Here is a 23070-nt window from a genome sequence, read left to right as displayed (position 1 = left end):
AAGGTGGTGTGAGTTTTCCTTGGAGGAACAATTCTGGAGAATTGTTTGAAGAGAAAGCACAAGGACCTGCCATGGTTATCAAAGTATACACATACTTAAGGAGTGAAGGGAACTTGTACTTAGAAGTCTTAGAAGAATATGATAACAAACATTTTAAACGAGGCATTTCCTGACATTGTGGTGTAACCTCTTCAGCAGGATAATAAGCTAGGAAAGAAGTACTAGTAAAAAGGTACATAAAAGGCAGTGTAATAGCTTAACATAGTATGCCTTTGCTTGGTACACTACATTAGCCACTTAAATTATATTTCCAGAAACAGCACATTTTTGTACTCACCTGTGCAATAACAACACTACTGAAAAGGGCAGTTTAAAGAAAAGAACATACAAAGCCCACGAGGAATTGAGTCTATTTATTTTATTTCATCTTGCATTTGTGTTGTTAAAGCAAAGCGTTCTATACATATAATTTAGCTATTTACTGATGTTCTACACCCATTATTGACCTAATTGCAGAAAGACAAACGAAGGGACAAACTTGTTAAAACAAGCTTATTGATAATGCTTCTCTGACTTCGACAAATATTTATATAGAAATAAGATACTGCTCATGGGTTTCTTTTATTAACATTTAATGGTTCAATTCACAGAACTTGAGACACCATGGAACATGTAGCAAAACGCAGTGCTGATAACAGGCAATGTCTCTTCACTAAACATTCTTCAGAGGAAGAATATTATGGTAACAGCTGAGCTACTGATTCAAATATTCAAATGGAAAGAATCTGGCAAGTTATGGATGACAACTTTTAGATACAAGATGATCCCATATTTATTTATGTAGGCAAAAAACTTCAGTGTCACAGGCATGAAGAATTATTATTTAAGAAAAAACTTGTATATGTATTTTAAAATAATGTGTGCCAGCTTTATAGCAGGTATCATAGTATGATTGCAGGTTAGACATAAAAATATCTGAAGAAAACGAACAGGAAATCCAAGTATTTTGACCTGTTTCAAAGCCAAATAACATTGCAATGTCTTAGAAAAAAAAGAAAAAAAACCCTGTAAATTAATTTCGGTTTCGTTTCTTAACACTAGCCTTAACTATGCAAAATCACACTACTGGTGTATCTTTAAAACCAATCCTGTGAGATGTGGAAAAATGAAAACAAAATCACAGTGTGAGTCAGAATGAGAATTTTTACTACACAGAAAATATCTCAAAACACTACATTAATATATTTTAATAAATCACTTTGTTTTACAGCTTCTAGCAAATGAAGTATACTGTCAGCTGTGGCATCTATTGATAATACCTGGGAAAAACAAAGTGTATCTATATCAAAACCAGTTTAATTAAACTTAATGTCTAGTAGATTCTCACTAAAAGGCTGATTTAAAGCAAAAACCTGTAAGATTTTCAATCTGATTTCTTCCATTATGACTGTCTACTAGGCTGGCTGCTTCACTGCACCTGTAGGAATGCATGAAAAAAGAGCTGAATGAGCTAAAGATGTTTTCCCTCAACATGTATCCATTATTTCCCCCTTACCTTTGAAAAACAGGAAACACTTTAAAGTACTTTTGGAGCTCTACACTTATTTCTTGAGAAACTACTGCTACGGTAAATTGCACAGAAATACTTCAAAGAAGTGTTATAGGTGCCATACTTCCAGTCCAAGACATGCAGGTGTTGGAACTAAAGCAAAACAGTGGAATTTTAACAGACTGAGTATTCCTTCACAGTTCTTCAGACAGTGCTACAACAAACAGATCTTAAAAGATTCACTTATGCAATTCACATGTTGAAAATGATTTAAAGGGATTTCTGATTTTAGTGTACAAAACAAAAAGGTTGTCAAGAGTTCACTTGCTCTCAGGAGTGCATGGCACTGACAAAACAGGTGCAAGCCACAGAAACTCATTATTTGTAGTAACACACAAGTGGGTACCTCTGCCAGCTATGGAATTCCAGGCTCTTGTCCCTTTGCAATTATGTGGCCTTGAAATTCTTAGGATATGGAATGTATTTAACCAAGTTCAGTTGTGCAAGAGATATTTGAACTCACATCATACTATGCCCCAAAACTTTACAATAAAAAGTGTATGTTTTGCTGTATAAATCCCAATTATGTTTAAAATTTCCTATAATTTTAAAAAGTCAAACCACACAATCATATAAAGTATTTAAACAGCAATAAATAGTCTTCCTGAAACTCAGAGAACATGTACATTCAACTAACATAAAAACAACATTAGGTGCTAGTCTTTAATCTCTACACTAGGTACAGTGAAACAACGTCCCCAAACTGACAGTAATCACACTGGAAAGTATGAACATTTCTTTTAAGAACATTTAATGCCATAATGCTGCTGGTATTTCTCTTCCTGCTACTATTTTCTTGGAAAAATGGGTGAAGCTGCGAGAAAAAGGAAAGTAATAAAAACACGTCTTAAAATTAATCACTGTATTTCACAGTTGCATGAACAAAGCTGTGCTCTTTTTATCCTAAAGAAATATCTTTGCAAGCATCTGGAACTAAGTATTTTTCTCTGCAGCGTGGGAGCTGTGGAAGGGAGATCATCCTCCTGAAGGAAAAAAGACTAGAGAATCAAATCCTGTTCCTTCTGCAGTGAGGGCAAATATTGCCAGCTACTACAGGCATGGGTGGTGAGAGGGGCAGGATTTTCTCCTCAGTCCATCTGAAAAACATTTTCCTTCAGCCCTATCATTTAATTTTAAAGTGGAATTTGTTTTATCCAGCACACTAATAAGTACCCTAGGAGCTTGATTGGTTGGTGCTTAATGAAATTGCTTCTGCTGACATTAGATACATTAGGATACTGATTAAAACACTTAATGATCCCTCTTGATTTTAAATTGCTAGCTTAGATTTGTGAGATGCCATCAAAGTATCTTTTTCCTTCCTTTCCTCCATCCTAATCCTGCTTCTCCTTGCCCTTTTTCTGTTCATGATCCTTAAAGGTTGTGGCTCATTGGCAACAGCACGGTCACAAGCCAAACATTAACACCATGTTGAACACTGCATTGTTTAAAATCTGCCAAACCCCAGAAAAACACTGAAATAGTCATCCCTAAAATACAATTTCCTGTTTCAAAGCTCAAACTGTTCTTAAATGTGGCAACACTGAGGATTATTAATATGAAGGGAAAGCCAAAGTCAGAGTAAACTTTAACTTTGTACAATATTTGCTGAGGAAAGATAATTTCATAAATGTAAAAACAAGTATAAAAACATTTCTTTTCAGCTTGAATGTGGAAGACAGTAATACATTGCCAGAAAATGGCGTTGGAATGGCATTCCTATGACAACAAAGCTGTTCTTCATGCTCTTAGACAAAATTGCGTACCATATCACCTTCCAGTGGGAAACATGTATGTAGTATGGCCATAATGACAGCTTATACTCAAATATTGTTAAACACTATAAATACCAGGTTTGGAAACTTTGCCTGAAAAGGACGAAGCCACAATAGCTGTAAAAATTCCATTTTCCTCAACAAATCTTATCAAGGCTCTTGAGATGAAATTACACTTACAAAACAAAATTTACTTATATACTAAAACCTCCTGTGTCAGAAGCTTTTACAAAAAAAAAGTGAATATACTGAGTTTTATGCAATTTTATGCTTAATACAAACCTTAAGACCACAGAAAATAAAAAAGTAGAGGTTTTTGTACGTTTTAGCACCATTATGAAGTTAGACTCGAATGCCGGTTCTGTCACTGCGGCTGTACCTTGCAGCTGGTGGATCTTGGTGTGAAGCTTCAGCCATCTTTGAGAGAAGAAAATCTGGATTTGCCGATCTCAACAAATAATATATTTGCCATTTTTTTCTTTTCTTTTTTTTTTTTTTTTCTTTTTAAATTAATTTTGAGCTTTATTTTTGTCTCTGTCAGCTAAATCCAAGTCCAAGTCCTTTGGGTCTCTGGATGGCTCGTATGGGCTCTGCTATCCCTTTGCCGTCTGGTCCAAGGCCTGTGCCTGGGGTCCAGCCCATACTCTGAAGCATTCTGTTCCCAATGTTGTTTTCTGGGATTGGTTGGGTGTTTTCACCTACAAACCCTGAGATTAAAGAAATACACAGCATTAATCAGCACTGCCTGCCATGTGGAGAAGAGCAGGATAATCTCCCGTAAACCTTTAAACCTTCTTATTCTCCTAATTCATCTAACAGGTTTCTAGAACAGGCTGTCTTTGTGCATGTTGACCTCTTGACTGTATATGATTCTAAATAATACAGTCTTATGCTTTTATTTTTAATGCTTTTGAAGGTTCATTCTGTTTTTACATATGGCAAATATTGCTATATTATATTCCAATACAGTGGATTTCACATCAGCCTCAAAGAATATTAATCACCTGCAGATGTGTACCAGTACACTGTCAAGATCACATGAATTTCTAGTCCTATGAAGTTACTGAGACACATCACAGTAACATGAGTACCACTCTGTTATTAGTAATTTTTATCAATGATCTCCTTCAAGAAAACCCCATAAATAAGTTCTGATTAAACAATTATAGCTGTTATAGAAACAGTACAGACAGGTGGTCAACCACTCTGAAATTCAGCAGTACTTTTACTTAGTTTCTCATTTATTGAACATTGTGAGATTTGATATGTACAAGGTTACTTTCAGTGTTTTCAATTTTGCTAAATGTTGTTTACATTCTCTTCTTCTTAGCATCGAAATCTTTGAGAAAAGCTGCACACATACCACAGAAAAGAGCGCCAATATTGCAAGTGTTAGTATATTTTTTTTGTACAACAGATTTTTTTTTAAAAGAAAGGGCTTTTTTCCCCCCCATTAATGCATCATTAAAAAAAATAAAAATAAATAGTGAAGTTAAAATAACAAAGCAGTTTTTTCCCCTTCATCAACCCAACTCCCCAAGCCAGAGTTTGGAGATAATGCACGGATAAGCCTTCTAAATATAAGCATCTTGTGCAAGGGATATTTATTTCAATAATATGTGTTAAAATTTATCAACTTCCACCATACAAACAATTTTAAAAAGGACTGAAGTTTTTGAACACAAGCAGTTGCACATAGATAGCTGGATTTTGTTTTCAGCATTATTCAATATCTCCCTGCCCCAATAACAAATAAAAAACCCCTCAATGTGCCAACAGATACCTTCAAAACTATCGGTTTCATTTTCTACCTATTTATTATGCCTGCTACTTTTTGAAAAATACTGTATTAGAAGACTGTGATTTTGAGTTTTTGGAGACTATAATATCTTCAGCCAAGAACTTACATTGACAAGCAGCTGCCTTATCATTATATTAACTTAAAAGTTGAACATGAGCTTCTAAAAAGCCTTATTTATCACACACACACAAAAAGCAAGGTCCCACAGTGGAAACTGCATACACAGACAGAAATTCAAAATGAGAGGTGCACATTAAAAACCTCATGATGACTGTGATGATGAATTTATAGTACTCCAACATTATCCACTATAGAGCTGTTCATACTCAGTAAAACACTAGCTACATAAAAGGCAGACTGCTTTCTAGTATCTCAGTCCCTGAGTCAAAGAAAAAAAGGAGTGCATTGAGGGAAGGCATCCTTTAATACTGGTTTGAAGCTATGCTTAATGCTAGGCTTAAAATAGAGGCTTTTAAGTCAGCAGCCTCCAGTCCCAAGAGGATTTCTCTTGAACTGACCAGCACAAAATTCAAGGTCCAAGACTTCCTTTCTTTTCAGACCCCCAGAGGCAGAGGCAATTTTCATACAAACGAGTCCCTGGCACTGCCTGGCATACACAACACAGGCTTTGCAACCTTTCCAGTTATACTTTCTAGCTCAAGAGAAAAAAAAAAGGAAAGAAGAAAGGGTACTGTTCAACAAAAGTTCTGGTACGCTTTGCAGGTAAAACCCTGGAAGTGTGTTTTGGTCCAGTTTTTGTAAGAAGTGATGGTAAGAAATGAAGAACCATTCCAGTAAATGTTTGTGGAACAATTAAGGGGAAAACTTCAAGGGGAAGAGAGATCCAAAAGACGTGCCAAGCAGGAAAGAGCAAGCACAAGAGTGTATTTTATGACACCTAAAACCTGGAAACATGAAACCGTTCATAATGCCGCCTAGGCAGAGGCAGCAATGCTGCTGGAACAGTAAGCAAGGTATAGCCTGAGACAACATAAACAGCCTTTTCATTTTAGTCTATTCAGGGGAAAAACCCACAGACTTCTTCCTGTAACAGATGTATCTTTCTATATGAATTTCAATTCATGAGACAGCCAGAGGAGCCTCACAAAGAAGATATATGAAAGGACACTCTGTACCCAGACACGTTATTTAGTGAACTGGTGCTTCTATTTTTGATACCTTTTGAAGCAGTTCAGTGTTGTTTTTCCATGACAGCATAATTGGAATAATTTGTTATTAATGCCATGCAAGTACTTCTAGAATGTGTATGCAGTAACTATTTTCCCCTCCACTGTACGTACTTTTCTATCTCCTATTAAAACACAAGCTCTCCCTAAGAGCCCTGTTTTACTCTTCTATATTATCAAGTAAAAAAAAAAAAAAAAGGAGAAAAAAGAAAAAGAAAGAAAAGAGAAGCCACCATAAACTTGGGTTTCACAACCTATTTTTGGACAAAAAATCAAACAACATACAGTGTCCAAAAGATAATGTGTTTGGAGGCTTTGTACTGCAGTAAGAATAAAGCAAAACAAAAACCCCATCCATCTTGCCTCTATTACTAATTGACTAATTACTCCTTCTCATAAATGAGGTGAATACAGATTGCTTTTATTTGAATTGTGGAAAATATTTAATATACCCTGGCCATTCTATTGCAGTATAGTTAGTTTTTATATGAATACTATCTATGTCTGTCTGCCTTTAACATTCCTGCAATTTTTCACCCATCACTTGAAAAATTTATCTGTAATGCAACATATTTTGCTTGAATCCAAAGAATATGGATAGTGGTATTGCCCTCTTTCTCAATTTCACATGCAATCAGCAGGTTGGAAAAAACCCTCAACATTTGCATTGCTGATAGACTGCATGATGGGGGAGAGCTCTTAAAAATCATGTTACACTGTGTGCTATTCCCCTGACCCCCATTCCCATGCTTTGGGCTTTTATTTTCTAATTAAAAGCAGTAATTGTCCTTGCAATATTCATCTTCAAGTTCAGTTTTTAATTCATGCCTATGGCACTTCTTGGACTAGCCAGTAGGGCCTGTTAGAGAGAATGGTCCACGCACATGGCCTTGAAAAGGGCTGTGCTACCTCTGGGACGTGTTCAGTCTTGACCCACCCAGGAGCAAGAGCAAAGCCAATCCATTGTGCTGTCCCACAAAAAATAACTATGCAGAATCAGATTATTGAAAAAAAAAAAGAAGTTTTTTTAAAAAAGCAAGGATTTGCTTTTCTAATTTTATTGCTGTATGAGGTTTCCAAGAGTTACAAGGATGTCTCTGCACTAATAATTTGTAGGAATCTCCAGTGCAGTACACCTTTTGTTCTTGGAAGACTAAAAATGTTTTTAGAAACCCTAACAACTGGTTCCTGATCTACCAGATGAGTGTCTGCATGTAGACGAGGCTGCCATTATATGAGGGAGGAACAAACATTAAGGTACAGTAATTTGTTTGAAAAGACAGCACTGCAAAATACCCTCAGCTTATGTTCCTTCTCTCTGCAATACTGCCAGCTGAAAGAAAAAAAGGACAGTCCTAAAATTTTTGTGTATATGAATAGACACACTTCAAGGTCTACATTTTTTATGCATATGACCTTACATACATGGAATATGAAATCTGTGAGTAGTAAGTGACAAAACTGGGAAGTGAAAAGCAAAAAACTCATCACATTTGTTTAATTTTGGTATGATACTTACGATGGCATTAAAGACAGGTTTCAGTGAAAAATAAAGACATGTAATTTTTTCTAAACAGCTGTTGAGACAGGTATGTCCTGGTTAAACAGTACACTAGCATTCAGTGCCATACCCTTGATTTTACAGTGATTGCCATGAATTAATTTAATTCCATCTGTAAGCTAAAATCAGATCAGAGGTCTAATGCTGCTGCAGGCTCCACATCTGTTTAATCATTTTTGGATACAGCAGCTTGCAAAAGTTCAGCTTTTAAATTTGTTTCATATTTAAGAAACAATGTTACACCAGTGTACAACATTGTCAGCAGGAAACAAATGAGCCTATGAACAGTTTTGATTCGACAGACCCATTTTATTTGCAAAATGCTTCTACAAATTCAAAGCTCATCACTGAAGTTATAATTTATTATAGAATAATAAAGGAGCTGTGACCTCATAAACCACTATTGTTACAGTATTTATTTGTATGTCCAGTTTCTGGATAAGACTAACATCAAGCATGTTTGGCTTATATTGGGCTGAATAAAACCAGAATACAGCTAGGATCAAGCTCTCAGATAACCCTTATTTAAGAAAATGTGTGGGTTTTTTCTTGTGCTTCTTTTTTTCCCTCTCAACCTCCCCCAAAGCTGTAAGAAACAAATGAAGGCATAGTGAAGTAATTTCATCTCTGGCCACCAAACTATTTCTTGATGTTAAGAAAACGGGGTTTTAAACAGTTCTGAGAAAATGACACTGTACATAAATACAGTCTTGCCCTTTCATCTTGCTTTGGTATGATTAAGACTTGTGAGCAGAACAGCAGCAATGCCTTCACAGAGCATACCACAACTATTATTTCCTCTTCTATCGCTCCCAGCAGCCTTAAATCCTTTAAATCCTTTCCTGGAAGGATCTCTTTTTGCTTGGGTAATTTTTGCAATACATGGCCTGCTAACCCTTACCCCCTACCCTGGATCCCACTTATGTCTATCACAGCAGAGTCAGTCTTTCTACCTCAAATCTTCCAAGGAGCATTGTGGATGGTAATTCACTTGCGTAATTGGCTCAAGAGATGAAAATCTTGTATCTGCCTCTCTTAGCCACTAATCTATCCAGCTGACTGCAAGCCTAATTGGCAGCTTGTTTAGTAATTTGGCTCCTAAAGTGTTGTATTGATGTTGGATAAACAGCCAATGGAAGCAGAAATGATACATGCTGATTCTCTTTAAAAGCTGGTGTACTTCCCCCCTCATTTTCTGAAAGCATTTAATATTTCATCTATTCTTTTTCTTTTCTGACTCCTCACCAGACAAATGAGCTCAGACCAGTAGGGACTGATCCTGATACATAAGGAAAGTAATCAGAATAATACATTGCTGTAGTCTATCTTTTTATGCCAGCTTTCTCTAACTAGCAAAATGGGAATCAGAGTGCCTAGATGTTTATGTTCTTAAAATTGTTTTGGGTAATTGCACAGACACAGCTTCAGAAGCACAGCCAACAGCTGTATGGTGATTTTAAAACTCACTACCCACAGTGGTTTTCAAAATTCAGTACATATGGCTGAGTACCTACTAAAAAAACACAGAACACCAAACCAAAACTAAAACAACTCAGCTTTGAGAATGGTATGAAAATTATTTAGCTAATATTAGAGACTGCATTATTTCACCAGACTTTTACACATCCCTCTCACTGAGCTATCTAAGACTGTCTAAAGAATAATCTTAGAATTATTATATTCAGGTGAGTCTGCTTACATTGAATTTTATTCTAGCTAACAGAGAGCTAAGAATAGCAGAGAGGACATAGCTATGACTTCAGCAGGTGCTGGAAGCCCCTGTTTATCCCATATAAACACAGCAGAGTTTTGTTGATGTCTGCCCTGCCATAGTTTCATTCCTACTACCCCATCTCAAGGGGTATTAAATATTGCCTGGGTAAACACACCTTCTATGGAAGCACAGACTCTAGATTTAAATCTCTTTTCAGCTCTCCTGAACATATAAACATAAATTCACACACCAATGAAGATTGTGACACTGAATTTTAGGTACAACTGGTTATCCAGAAACACAGATCACTTGGAATTGGATTTGCAGGTGCTCTTCTCCTTTCATTCCTTATTGGATTGCACTGTGTGTGGAGTGAAACTTCTTCCCCATTCAGTTTTTGCTGCTATAAAATTGGTTGGAAGAGTTGGTACTTTTAGACTGCCATTTATTCCTCTGCAAGGGGAATCTCTTGAATACCCAGAACTGCCTTTTCACTTCAGCCCAAAGAAGGTCTTTGTTTTATGCCTTGTCTTTGATGACAGAAACACTGTCACTGGATGGCACTTTGGAAGAAGCATTCTCACTGGGGGACATTCCAAAGTTCTGTTTAAACCTCACAAAATTCATCAAAATGAATCCCATCTGGTAAGCATTTCCTTGTTTTCACAGAAAAACTTGCAGCCTTACAATGAAACCCAGTGGAAATCCAGAGCAAAATTTTTCTTTGTGAAATCCAGAATATGTACAATAGGTTTTATTTCTCTTATCTTTTGCACCAATTGCAAGGTTTTTACAGAAAGAGAGAAATCTTGCCTGCACTAGAAACCTGATCAATTAATTTTATTTTCTCACATGGTAAACGGATATTTTTATTCCTCCGAAGTACCAAAACCTTCTGCATAAAGCAATCAGGTTTAGGCACAGACCTCCTTCTTTATTCAAAAAATGAATCATATGCTGAAAAAACCTTTAAGAAAAGTGTTTTTCTTCACAGTCTCTACCAGGGACTGTTTGCAGAGGTGCTCCCTATTCTCTCAGAAGAAAGAAAACCTAGTCACCAGCAACTGAGAGGTTGTTGTGGAGAGCTGGGATAAGAAGTTATCTTGACTGAGGAAAAAATACACATTTTAACTGCCAAACCATTGGTATTTTAACAAAACTCCTTTGTAATTACCAACCTAAAACTGACAGACAAAAATATCAGGTACTTTTTTTATTGGTTGAGTTCTAGGAAAGCCACATTTGCCCACCTGAGGAAGGAGATGCTCTAACAAACTGCACATAAAAAGGAGGTGGCTCTGTTTTATTATGATATCTGGCAGAGAATGTGAAGAACTTGCAGAGCATATAACTGCCCTTGAGGATAAACCTCCCTACTGACATCTTTGTTTCACTCAAAGATAGTCCTCAAGTGTATAACTGTTTAATGAAACATACCTTTGAAACTTGAAAATAATGCCTGGTTTAGCCTTTTTTCCCCCCCCCAAATTTCCACTATACTAAGGGTGCTCTCATTAGTTATATTCTCTGGTCAGCTGGTTTACGGTTCTTGAAAAAGAAACAAAAAAATCCACAGAATCACAGAACATCTCAAGTTGGAAGTGACCCCTAAGGATCATGCAGTTCAGCTCCCAGGAGAAGCAATTTGAATGGTTTCCATAACCAGAAACAGCTATCTTAGGAAAGACTCCCAGAGTAATTCAGGGAATTATTTTTGAAGCTTCCACATTTCAGAAGACAACAGCACTTAGAAAAGACAGGTACTGTCATCCTTATCAATCTGAATGTTTCTTCTTGACTTTATAGTGGCTGTGTGTACAGCCTGTAGAATATTGTCTTCTCTCTAGATCACAAGAAACCCATCAGCAACTTTCCAAGATAAGCTTGTTCTGGTTGAATTGTAGGTCTTCTGAAGTTTGTTAGTGAACTTTCTGAACTCTGGTGCTTATATGTAAGATGCTTTGCCTGAATTAGCCATCTCCAGCTCAACACAGAAAGCCTTTTGCTGTGAAGGGACAGAAGCTTTCAATATTGGATGGCACTGCAATCTTTTAACTTCTAGTTTAGTAAGACAATTTGGTAGAAGAAACAAAAGAAACATGAAGGAAGTCTCTAAAATTTAACTTGCTGCAGATACCAACCAAAGAAAAATGAGTGTCTGTGGGCTGGACACGCAAGCAGGCATGAAGTGTATGCCAGGAAGGACTTTGGCAGACAAAGGGTAAGAAATGGTGCAATGAAAGAATTCACAACATGCCAATTTTGTATTGCCCCGTGACAAGGGATTTCTCCCTACAGAGCTGTACAGTTGGTAGACAGAAAAGCAGTGAATCAAGTTAAAAAAAAATAGGTTTATAGTAGTTTGTCCAAAGTTTTGGAAATTTACGGCCCATTGATCCAAGCACCCAAAAGTTTACTTTTCCTCTGAAACTATTGCACTAAGTTGACCTTCACCACAAACTTAGCCTCAGCCACCTCTGTTATCACACTGTAATCACAATCTTTTTCAAATCATCATTTTGGTTCTGCAGATATTCAGGTCTGATTTTTAATCACTGACATATTAAGCATCAGCAAAATAGTTTGCTTAGCTGTTCCACTGGCAATTTTTAAAAAGGAATGAAAACATGTACCCTTTTGATTACCTTGTTAAAGTGAGTCATGATGGCATTATAGCAGTGCTCAGTATTTCTGCTGTAATTAAGAAACTGTCATATTTTTCATTAAAACACATTCTTTAAAATGAGACTTTTAACTTGGTCATTTCAATCAGGACCAGACTGAAGTGTAGCATGTGCATGCAACATGCCAACTAGATAAAGAATATGACATCTGAAATTTGTTTTTGTAAAAGGTAAGTATTAAAGTGCCCATTACACACATAGTAATTTATCTATTTTATATAAACATTTTCTACATGTTAAATACAAAACAGCTTTCTCTTCATATAATTGACTTTTTAAGGTTTTTAACACTGCTCCAAACTGTACACCACACCATGCAACACCAAAGTAAAAAGATTGTTTAGAAATAGAAATAGATTAATTTTCACAAGGCATACACATACAAGACGTGAAACAGAATTTGATCTTTTCCACAACATTAAAGACTTAGAGGTTTGTTATTAAAAAAAAAAAAAATCTAAAATATCTCAGGGATTTAACAGGAAATGGTAAAAATCAAAAAATCCTGTACAGAAAAGTCAATTAGAAAGGAACTGTGATAAATGCATATTCAGTGTATGCTATCTAAAATTTCATAGCACCTATTGGTTTGATATGAGACTTAAACTAGATAATCTAAGATAGAAATTACTGCAAATATTCCCATTACATGTGTTTCAAGAATAACACTACCTTGCAAAGAATGTTCTTTCTCTAGCAAATTTTAGTTGCTGTTGTTGTGGTTGCTATTTTTGTTATTATTTTCATTAAACTGGACCCAGTATTGGTAGGGCTATTTCCATGACAATGGATTAGTTTGTCTAAAAGGTCCTTATACAAATTTGAGAGCACTGTATTGCTGCAGTGAAATATGTCAGGGTGTCACATGAAACAGCTCTACCACTCAGGTAGTCACAGGGGGCAGAAGGTCATTGAGAATGACCTGCTCTCACATGTGAACAGAATCACTGGAATAATATTGGTTTCATGGAAGAAGTCATGCAAAAAGAGCATTTAAAATCTACAACACCTCATACTTCAATTGTGGGAAGTAATCAATTTTTACTAGTACCAGTTTTTAGTTGATTAATTAACTATTTTGGTTCCACAATACACATACGGGATATACGAAACATCCACAAAATAGAAAATTTATCCAAGAAAAAAAGATGGAATATAACACTTCTGTATCAGTATTGTCAGTTCCTAACCATCCATGCTTATATTATCTCCCATTTTCTTCACTGCTATTCAACACATCTTTTCTTCACCTTTACAAATGACATTTTTGAAACTATAAAATGCTCTGTGCTGCTCAAACTTTCGTGCTTCAATAGTTTCTCAATGCTGTACAAGTAAAGCTACATCCTTTGTTACTAATATAAACAAACCTTTTGGTATGTGACTTTGACTGCAGGCTGAGAACAGGCTATAAATTTAGAAATCAATATCTAACTCTATCAATATTCATTTTACTTTTTCAATACGAAATACAAAGGTGAAAGAGCAGTAAATAAGCTGGAGTACTGAAATAAATTGGGTGTTCTTGTCACAATTAATAAATGTTTGACCAATCACACTGTTTGCTACAGAAGTCTGTGGCTTTGTAAGGTGTCTGAAAGTAGCAGGTGCTACCCTTGTGAGATTCAAACCCAGGGAACGCGTTTTGATACCTCGTTAGGATCACCACTCGTTCTCATCAGTACTACTGAACCTAAAGGCATAAATGACCATTTTCAGCACTGTGCAGATTTTTACAAGAGTTAATTTACCAGCGTATTTTTTTCCAAATGCAGATGAGAATTTAGAAAATACTTACCAACACATTGATTCAGATCAAACTTTGCAGTCCATGTAAAGAAAACATTTGCAGTACATGAGCCATTTACAGACAGCCTTTCAGGTTTTGCAATGATATTAAATATGAATAATTGTTAGGAGAATGTTTTTTTCGTTTCCAGCTTCTGTTAATGTTAACAACTTCTGTCCTTTTATTCTTTCAAGAAAGAAGTTCACAAATTCTTCTACATAAAATCAAACCCTTCTATTCCCATATCTTAGCTAACTAAAACTACCAAAAAGGAATAATCAAATAAGCAATCTCTTATTTTAATCCAAATTTCCAGATGTATATTAATTCTAAAAGAAAACCCCACTTCTTTCATAAAATCCTATGGAACACTGACAAAAAACAAGGCCTGTGATGGATAAACAATAATTCAGCTGTAGGAAGGCTAGCCTCTGAGAAAATGGCAATAATCTCTAGAATTATATACATTACCTATACATAGATACAAGCTTATTCAATGTTTACCAAAGGTTCTATTAGCTCAAAAACTCACAGGGATGAAGTGTAGAAAAACTTTCCTAAGACTATAAAAAAAATTCTCAATCCTCCTGATCACAACAAAATTGAAAAAATTACCTTGAACTTGAAAAGAAAAGAAGGCACATCAGTTAAAAGGTACTTCGTGTGATACCTTAATCCACTGTTATTCTCTGTTGCTCTTTATATAAAGGCAAACTTTGGGGAAAAACAATTGCCAAAACTGTGAGTTCATGCACACATAGACACATAATATTGAATGACCACATATTTGCCTTAGCATCAAAATATTGGCTTTGCAAAGTTATGCAGAGGAGCCAGCTTGTAAAATAAAATTCTGAATGCTGAAAGTCCAAGGTAAAGTGAATAATAAAATTAATTTCATGATACTTGATAACCTCTCAGTACAAAATGACATCCTCTAGTACTTGAAAGTTGTGAAGTGAAAATCACCTTGTAGAAATAATTACATTATTCTCTCTTCAGCCATTAAGTATTTTTCTTTCTTGGTTCACATATGTTCAGAGTCTTAGAAGCTGACCCATAGATTCTCTTTCTTTTCATACTGCTGCCACTAAGGTGCTTTTATAACATTTTTAATATTATTCCTGGTCTGTTTCTGCCACTGAGGTTTGAAACAAAGAAGTTTCAGGAGGGGGAATTCAGAATACAAGTTAGGCTTCTCTAAAGACATCTACTTGAATTATATTTGAAAATTCTACGTGCTGCAAATGTTGCTGCAGTAATTTATGTATGACTAGGACATGAAATCCAGATTTCTATATTAGTAATATATATAAAGGCTCACATGGGTACACATACAACCTAATCCTTCCAGTATGCACATATATAATTAATACAACAAACTGATTAGAGTCCTGTAAGTATTGAAAAAGTCATTTCACAGATGTGACATCAGCAAAATGCATCCAATGGTTGTGACCTCACATCTGTAAAAATCTTTCAGAAATGTGTTTCCAAGTGCTTCCTGTTTAATCTACAGCACTAATTTTGAAGCTGTGCTTCACAGCTTTATCACCACATTTTCAATTGTTTACCCAAGAATTCACATCCTAACTTTATTGTGCAGGGTTTCTAGAGCATTCATATGCAGAAAACAAGATGCCTCAGGTCTCTTTCCTTGTTATGTTTGAAGAGACATAAGCACTAATCTTTGCTGTCTCAGTATATGAAAAAAGATTTAATGTCTTTACAGAAGTGCTGCGCTACAAAGGACTGGAAATTGGCAATGATTGTGGGAGAATGGAGGGAGCCTACTTATTTCTTAATCTTTATTAATAAATACGGCTAGAATATATCTGAAGTTATATGGGAAGTTACTGAATTTATCAAGCTTTTCCCCATGTCACTGACCTACTGCTTTGTATTTAGAGATTTAACATCTTGTGGTTTGTGTTCTGTCCCAGGAAAATTGGTTACCTGTGGGTCCTGGCAGGGGAGCAGCTTTCCTTCTCCGCTTGATGTCTCCCATGCACAATGATCCTAAATGTACACTGGTTTGCCTGCAAGTAATTATAGGAGAAAACTATTAACAAAGGAAGAAAACTGCCACATAAATACACAGCTTGTATAATCTGAACCTATATCAAAACATTCTCAACCAAGATGAAGCTGCAAAGTCAAGCCACCAATCTTGTTTATATCGAAACATAATCATGTTTGTTGACAAGCTCTCAGTATCTAAATGCAGCATCATAAATTGTTACTGGGATGAATAAATATAAATATAAAGGGAATGCTTTTTAATTTTCAAAACTGGCAATCTTTCTAGCTCAACATAAAACAAAAACACTGTTGCTCCTGACAGGAAAATAGCTAAGATTAATTATCTAAAGAGATCACAATGCTGTTTGTAGGTTATCAATTGGCTGGTAATGCTTGACTGTCAGAGCAGCATTTATTACATGGAAAATATTATCAATTTTTTTTAAGGTAAGATGAAGAATGAATGAGAAAACATGAAACAGTAAACTCTTCAAGGGTGCATGAAAAAAACTTGTAGCATAAAAATTTATCCTCTTCTAATTCACTGGCAAATCGTGAGAAGACCACGGAAGCACAGTATCTGGTAGGCTTCTTGAACAACTGAGGTTCCAATTGGAGACTGGAAAATTGATGGAGATGCAGAGGATGGCAAACAAGCAAATGCTATTGCATTAAACCCAGCTAACAGAAGTCAGTATGGCAGAAAATGGTAAATTTGGAATTTTCAGTTATTGACTTTTGGAAAAGTAACTCAAAGGACAATTATAGTCATTATTTTTTTCTTAAAGTAATACATAATGCCTGCAGAATTGAATATCTGTAGCTGACTTTTTTTTTTTTTTTTTTTTTAAAGAGCCAGAACAGAAGTGGGGGAAAATGCAGTAAATTCTGAACTGCACAATTTTAATATATATCTATAAATGTTACTGAGAAATCTGTTTCTTCCACATAAGTGTAGTGAATTTTGATAAAGTTACAAGCTGAAAATTGCATCTGACAATCCACTGCAGCATAGTAACACTGTCACTCATGGGATCGGGTTTCAGTGTGGATATATGACTTACCCTTTACGGCATTTATAAACTTTTTAAAGCTGGGCTGCTTCTAAATGAATAACAAATGGTCATATACTGTTGAGAGACCTCAGATCTGTTCAATAATGTAAAAGAATGACAACAATGCCTTGATGAGTAAGATGACAATGTAAAATCCTCTTCATTTTTCTTCCAAAAAGATACAGTAAATGAACAAGTACCACAGTGCTGTGTTTAAATAATAAAATATTCCAAGAAACTTATGTTTCACTGAGAAGTGCACTCTAGCTTCACCCAGTGAACCTTTATTTAAACACTTTTTTACCTCTGTTTTAAGACACACTCTCCTTGCAATTCCAACATGAAATTTTATCCTATTTTAATATCCAGAAACTCAACACAGTTGAACTAGTAAACTACCAGGATGATAATTTTCAGTTCTGAATTTAGAAAGAAATAAAGAAGTGTAACCCTTTCATAACTGATTGTACAATAAAGAAAATGAACATTTAGATACAATATGGGGAAACTGTAATTAGAGAAAAGATGTTTGAGATGTCTGATCACCAATAGATCAGTATTTAACATTAGTATCAAACATGCAGAATAAATCATGTGATAAATTATACGTTCTACAGTGTTAAACTCTTGTTTTCTGAACGAAAAAAGGAGAAAGTCGCCAGGAATACAAGTAGGATGAAAGATAAAAATTAATAAAGTCAGGCAATTGAACTTGAAGACCTGAGCCACAGCAGTAACAGTGAGCAGCATTTGAGTTATTTTACCAGAATTGATTATCTGTTACACTACATTGAGATATCTAGATTATTGATCTGCAAGATTATGGTACTGGGGTCTCCCCACTTTTCCTCCAGGCACAGGGAATGGAGTTGCAACAAATAACACTAAGTAAGGACTACTTTGTTATTGTTGTCACCCTTCATGTAGAACACAGCAGTTACTTTTTAATTTAAAATCAATGAACGTCTGAAAGGCAGCCTTGTTCCTTCAGCAGAAATGAATCATTTGCCTTTGCCGATCACAACAACCCCTTCACCAGCCAAGGTGAGAGTGGGTATTTCTTTGTTGTCGTCAAAAATTCCCTACACCGCAAATAAATAACAATATGCTGGAGCACCAATTAAGCTTTGTCAAACCCAGTTTGATGGCCACTGCCATCGAATGTTCAGCCTACTTGCGATTGTAAAGCTGCATTTGTCTTCACCAGGGCTTAACATTTGATATGCTCTGCCAGTGCAAATCACAGCAAAACAAAAAGCTCTTATTTATTTATTTATTTAGAGAGCATCAGACAAGAACTATTAATGCTCTGGAACTGGCAGGTTAGACAAAAAGAAGCAGAGTTGTGAAGCTGCAGAGTACATTTTGAAATGTCTCTAATGGGGGTATTATAAAGTAGGGAGAACTCTGACCCTCAATCAGGCTAGGTTCAGCATTATGTTTCTTAGCATTAAATCAGAAGAGCGTGGATTACAGAAAGAAAGCAAGCTATTTGCCTGCCTTCTCTCTACTTACCCCTAGCTTGCTTCTAGCTATCATTTATAAATAGTGCTCTGGAGGGAAGCTAGGCATTTTATTAGGGAAAAAATAAAACTTGTTAAGACCACCTTGCCTGAAAACCTGGCTTTTGACGTGCTGGTGACAGGGACTAGAGCAAGCAGTGTCAAATGGAATAATTTTTAAGGAAAGACAACAGGAACTTGTCGCCTCATTGTATGCATTTACAAATAGAGGCTTTTCAGAGTATTAGGCCTAGTTAAAGCTGCCCTCTGGATAAAAAGTGTTCCCAAGCAGCCTCAGACAAGCTTAGGAGACAAACAGATGTGACTATGGTCCCTGGCGTTTGGCAAGAACACTCACTGTCAATAAGAAAAATATGAGCATGGACAGGGCATCAGCTGCACCACGGCCGAGCAGGCCTGCAAGTGTCATAGCAGCGGCAAAGTTGTGGCAGAGGGAAATAAGAGGGCTGCAAAAGCCAGGCTGGTGTGAACTTCCACTAGCACGCCAAGAATTTTTGTTGTTGTTGTTGTGTCATGCCTCAATGTATTAGACAAAACGCTGGAAAAGCTGCTGTCAATTTTTATTCATTCTTCATCTTGCACACAGTGTTTAGATTCTCCTTTCTACATGGTAAATAAGAGTCTCAAAAATGAAGACAGACTGGGAGGGCAGTGATAAGAATAACAGAAAAAAGCTATTGAAATAATAAATAAACCCCACAAAGTTTAGTTATTAAATCCCATAAATAAACCCCACAGATTTGATACAACAAACACTTTTATAGAAGCAATGACATGCAAACGATTAAGCAATTCACAAGCATCTATGCATTTTTGTGAAACATTCCCTCTGATGGAAATTTTGCTATTTCCTCCTTAAATAGTGGCAGTCTCTTTATAATTTCTTTTTCTCAAGGTAATTAAGGTAATTGCCCTTACCATGGTAACATGTCTAGAATTGTCTCTTTAAGCTCCCCAAACATTTATATACCTGCCTATACAACACAATGTTTTTCCATCATTTTCATAGCTCCACAGGCAAATATTTTTGACAAATGCCTTTTCAGCAGTTACACATATTCACCTCTCCAAGACTTTTGTAACAGGCCATGTCAGATTTTTATCTACCCTGACCTCTGCAGTCCATGGGTCATGTGGTTACATTCTCCAAATAAACATCTTGTTCTGCATGGGAACCTACAGCTAAACTGCTTTAAATGCAATAAACCTACTGAGCAACTGAGGACCCAACGGGTTCTTCACTCTTTCACTGGTAGTTTTCACCCTTGCCCCTATCAGAGTTAAAAGTTCACCAGTCACCGAGAAGAAAAACACAATAAAATGCCTGTAGGACAGCAGATACTCCTGAACATGTGTTCTAGTTCTCTGGTTTATTACCTGCTTCTGTACTCACTATCATCCCAGGTGTAAAAAAACAAAAAAAAATTTATTAATGAAGGCAGGTATGGAGGAACATATTTTGTTTAACAGTATTTATCAAATTTGTGTATACTAACTTGAAAACTCTGATACAGCATATTATTATGATGTAATTATGTTTTCAAGAAGACTGATTTCTATTCCATAATTATATGAATTGGTAATGATCAATACATGCCTATCCATTATAATGCTATTAACGTCTCTCACCTGAGGAAGAAACACACAGTAAACAGTGACACCCTGTTCTGCCACAGTATCAGTGCATTCCTGCAGATGGCTGTAGAACTCTGCAAGTTTATCACCACTGAATGCCTCAGCTAATGGAGAGGCTTGATGAAAGTTTTTAAATAAACTTCTTTCACAAGACATCACAAAAAGGAAAAAGTTAACTAGTTTGTATTTTACAAGAGAGTTTTTTTTGAAAGGGAAATCTAACTGAAACTGTCAGTTTTCACTCTTAAAACATGGGTAAAAAATAGATATTCATATGGATATGATTATAGAGAGAATGCAGTAGGGATGACTTACTTTAAGCTTGAAATTACTGGACAATTTCTTACAAACTGAAATGGAGCAGGGAGAAGAGCTGTGAAGCAATGTTCACAGAAGCAGTTAAGGATGGGGAAAACAACCCAATTGTGGTGCTGAGGGAAACAATAATATTAATAAATAATAATAAATTAAAAAATTATTAAAAAAAGGAATGTGTGAAACAGCTCAACTTTATAAAAATCAAAGAATACTCTGAGCAAACCTCCCATTATTTAAGTACCTTTTACACAAAAATATCACTTAAATGATACTCCTTACACAGAATGGACCTGTAGTACAGCCTCTTGTTTTTATGTGGCTAAAATGCAGACACTGCTGTATCTGGTGGCCAGTGGAACACATCCATTAGTGCTGCTTAAATTAAGGGAGTCTGGAGGAACTTTAACTCTTACTGATCATTCCTAAATTACCACAAGTGGAAGACAATGGCTTCAAGAGCATCCGAGTCAATGGAACAGCTTAGGCTATGTTTAGAGGTAAACACCATTAAAACCCTATTATAAATGTCTTTCTAAACACCTCATAACACTAATAGCTAATTAAATTAAGACAAACATAAAATTCGACAATTCCATTTGATTGAATCTCCAGAAGTAAGGATTAAATTAAAATGTATCACTCCAAATACACGTACTAAGCAACTGGGGCTGTAAATTTGGGAAGACTATTCTGTATTATCTAGGTATAACGAATACTTAATCTTTTCCTCTGGCATGTGTATCAATATAACCACAGAACAGATGCATGATGATTTCATAATATCACACTGAAATAAGCAAGGCACGTTTGTTTCTGAGGAAAAATATATGAAAAATAATGGTTAAGGAAATTTATAAGGAAAGACATCCCCTTTCCTTTGTGGTACACAGCTTGTTAAAACATGAATGCAGCCCCTGGTGTCTGCTTGAACACCCAAAGAAGGGTGGCATGTGCAGCAGTGCACGTGTCCCATGGACAGTTAGAGAGGGATGGTTCCTTGTTCACCTGCCTTCTTTTGCTCTTTTGCTTTCTTGCCACTCCTCTCAGACAACATTCAGGTGAAATCAGTTCCATGTTTGATTCCTCCTCATCTTTTACAAGCAGTAAAGCTTTTCTTCAAACTTGTCTAAAGAATTACATCATCTGTATGATAGATGGCTACACCTACTTCTGCAAGTGTGAAAACCATTACATTAACCAGAAGAGCTATGCACTTTATTTCCCTTTTATTACATCTTAAAATGATGTGATAAACCCATGTAACTCTATCAAACTCCTTCCATACAATGCCTATCTCTTCACAACATAACTTCAAGCATAAGGGTGACATACCTGTATTATTGAAGGTCCTGGTGCAATCCTATAATGACTAGAATACAATTTTTCCCTGGCCCATGAGATTGTCTCTCATCACTTAATAAATACTATATCCTAACACACTCCTTGCTGTCATCTTTAGCAGCACTTTAGTCATTCAGACACAGTAATTGTCCAAAATTTATCTGAACACTACAAATCAACACATTCAACTCCACACTGGCATAATTTTAGCGTATATGATGGAAAATAAAAACCAGCATCACTATGTATGATTTGACACCCATACTCAAGTCACTTATTCACTTTATTTGTGAAAAGACACCCTAAAATAATAGTTCAGTAGTAGAGGCCTACTGCCCTCAAAAAGGATAATGCATTGTTTTTTCTTGGTTCTAATTAGTAATTTAAGCATATGTTCAGCATTTAACTCTAAATGTTTGCCTTTTCCCCAAGCTCTAAGACAGCTGTCCAAGATGTGAATGCCAGAAAACATTTAAATATCAACATCTGTTGAATTATGTTAATTTAGTGTAATATAATTGGGCATGAGTTGGAATTGATCAAAAGTATATGAATTACACAAAGGCAAATCCAAACCAATATCTTGGTGTACAAACAAGTCACCAAGGAACACTGAAGGAATAAACCCAAAAAATAGACTTCTGTCAAGAATTAGATAGCAAAAACTTTAAGCTTTCTTCAACAAATGACATGCTTTCACATTTTCAGTATAGGAAATTAATATTTATACTAACTTAGAATATAAATTTCATATTAATTTAGAATATTTCTAAACATTTTTGATGGCAAGTTCCATTATTGTTTTGTGTGAAGAAATACATGATAACAATAAAGCTCATATTTGTGCAATGGTGAAATGTAGTTTGAAAATAGGTCAGTAATAGAATGTCATCCTGTGACAGGAAAATATTGTTCTACAAATTCTAAAACAAATATTCTTTGGTTGCTTCTTCATCTTGCAACAACCTTGTTGCTATTTGAGAGAGATGGGCCTCAATCCAGCTCTGAAGTGATTTAGAAAATATCTTTATGACTTGAGCAGTAAACATGGATCTG

The 23070-nt window shown here is 35.7% G+C and overlaps 1 protein-coding gene across 1 annotated transcript in view; it reads right to left on the bottom strand.

Moving 5' to 3' along the window:
- Positions 1-403: 403 nt before the first annotated feature.
- The window catches only part of GPATCH2 (G-patch domain containing 2), a 118479-nt gene continuing 95812 nt past the window's right edge, over positions 404-23070 (bottom strand). Inside the window, exons 9-10 of the mRNA XM_015622283.2 lie at positions 16077-16159; positions 404-4091 (exon numbers count right to left, since the gene is read on the bottom strand). Coding sequence (XP_015477769.1) covers positions 3922-4091; positions 16077-16159 — 253 coding nt within the window. The 3' untranslated portion in view covers positions 404-3921. The remainder of the gene's footprint in view (positions 4092-16076; positions 16160-23070) is intronic.

Source organism: Parus major, chromosome 3, assembly GCF_001522545.3.
Source record: "Parus major isolate Abel chromosome 3, Parus_major1.1, whole genome shotgun sequence".
Lineage (NCBI taxonomy): Eukaryota > Metazoa > Chordata > Aves > Passeriformes > Paridae > Parus > Parus major.
Note: the sequence above shows the minus strand (reverse complement) of the source record. Positions and strands in the feature narration are given on the sequence as shown.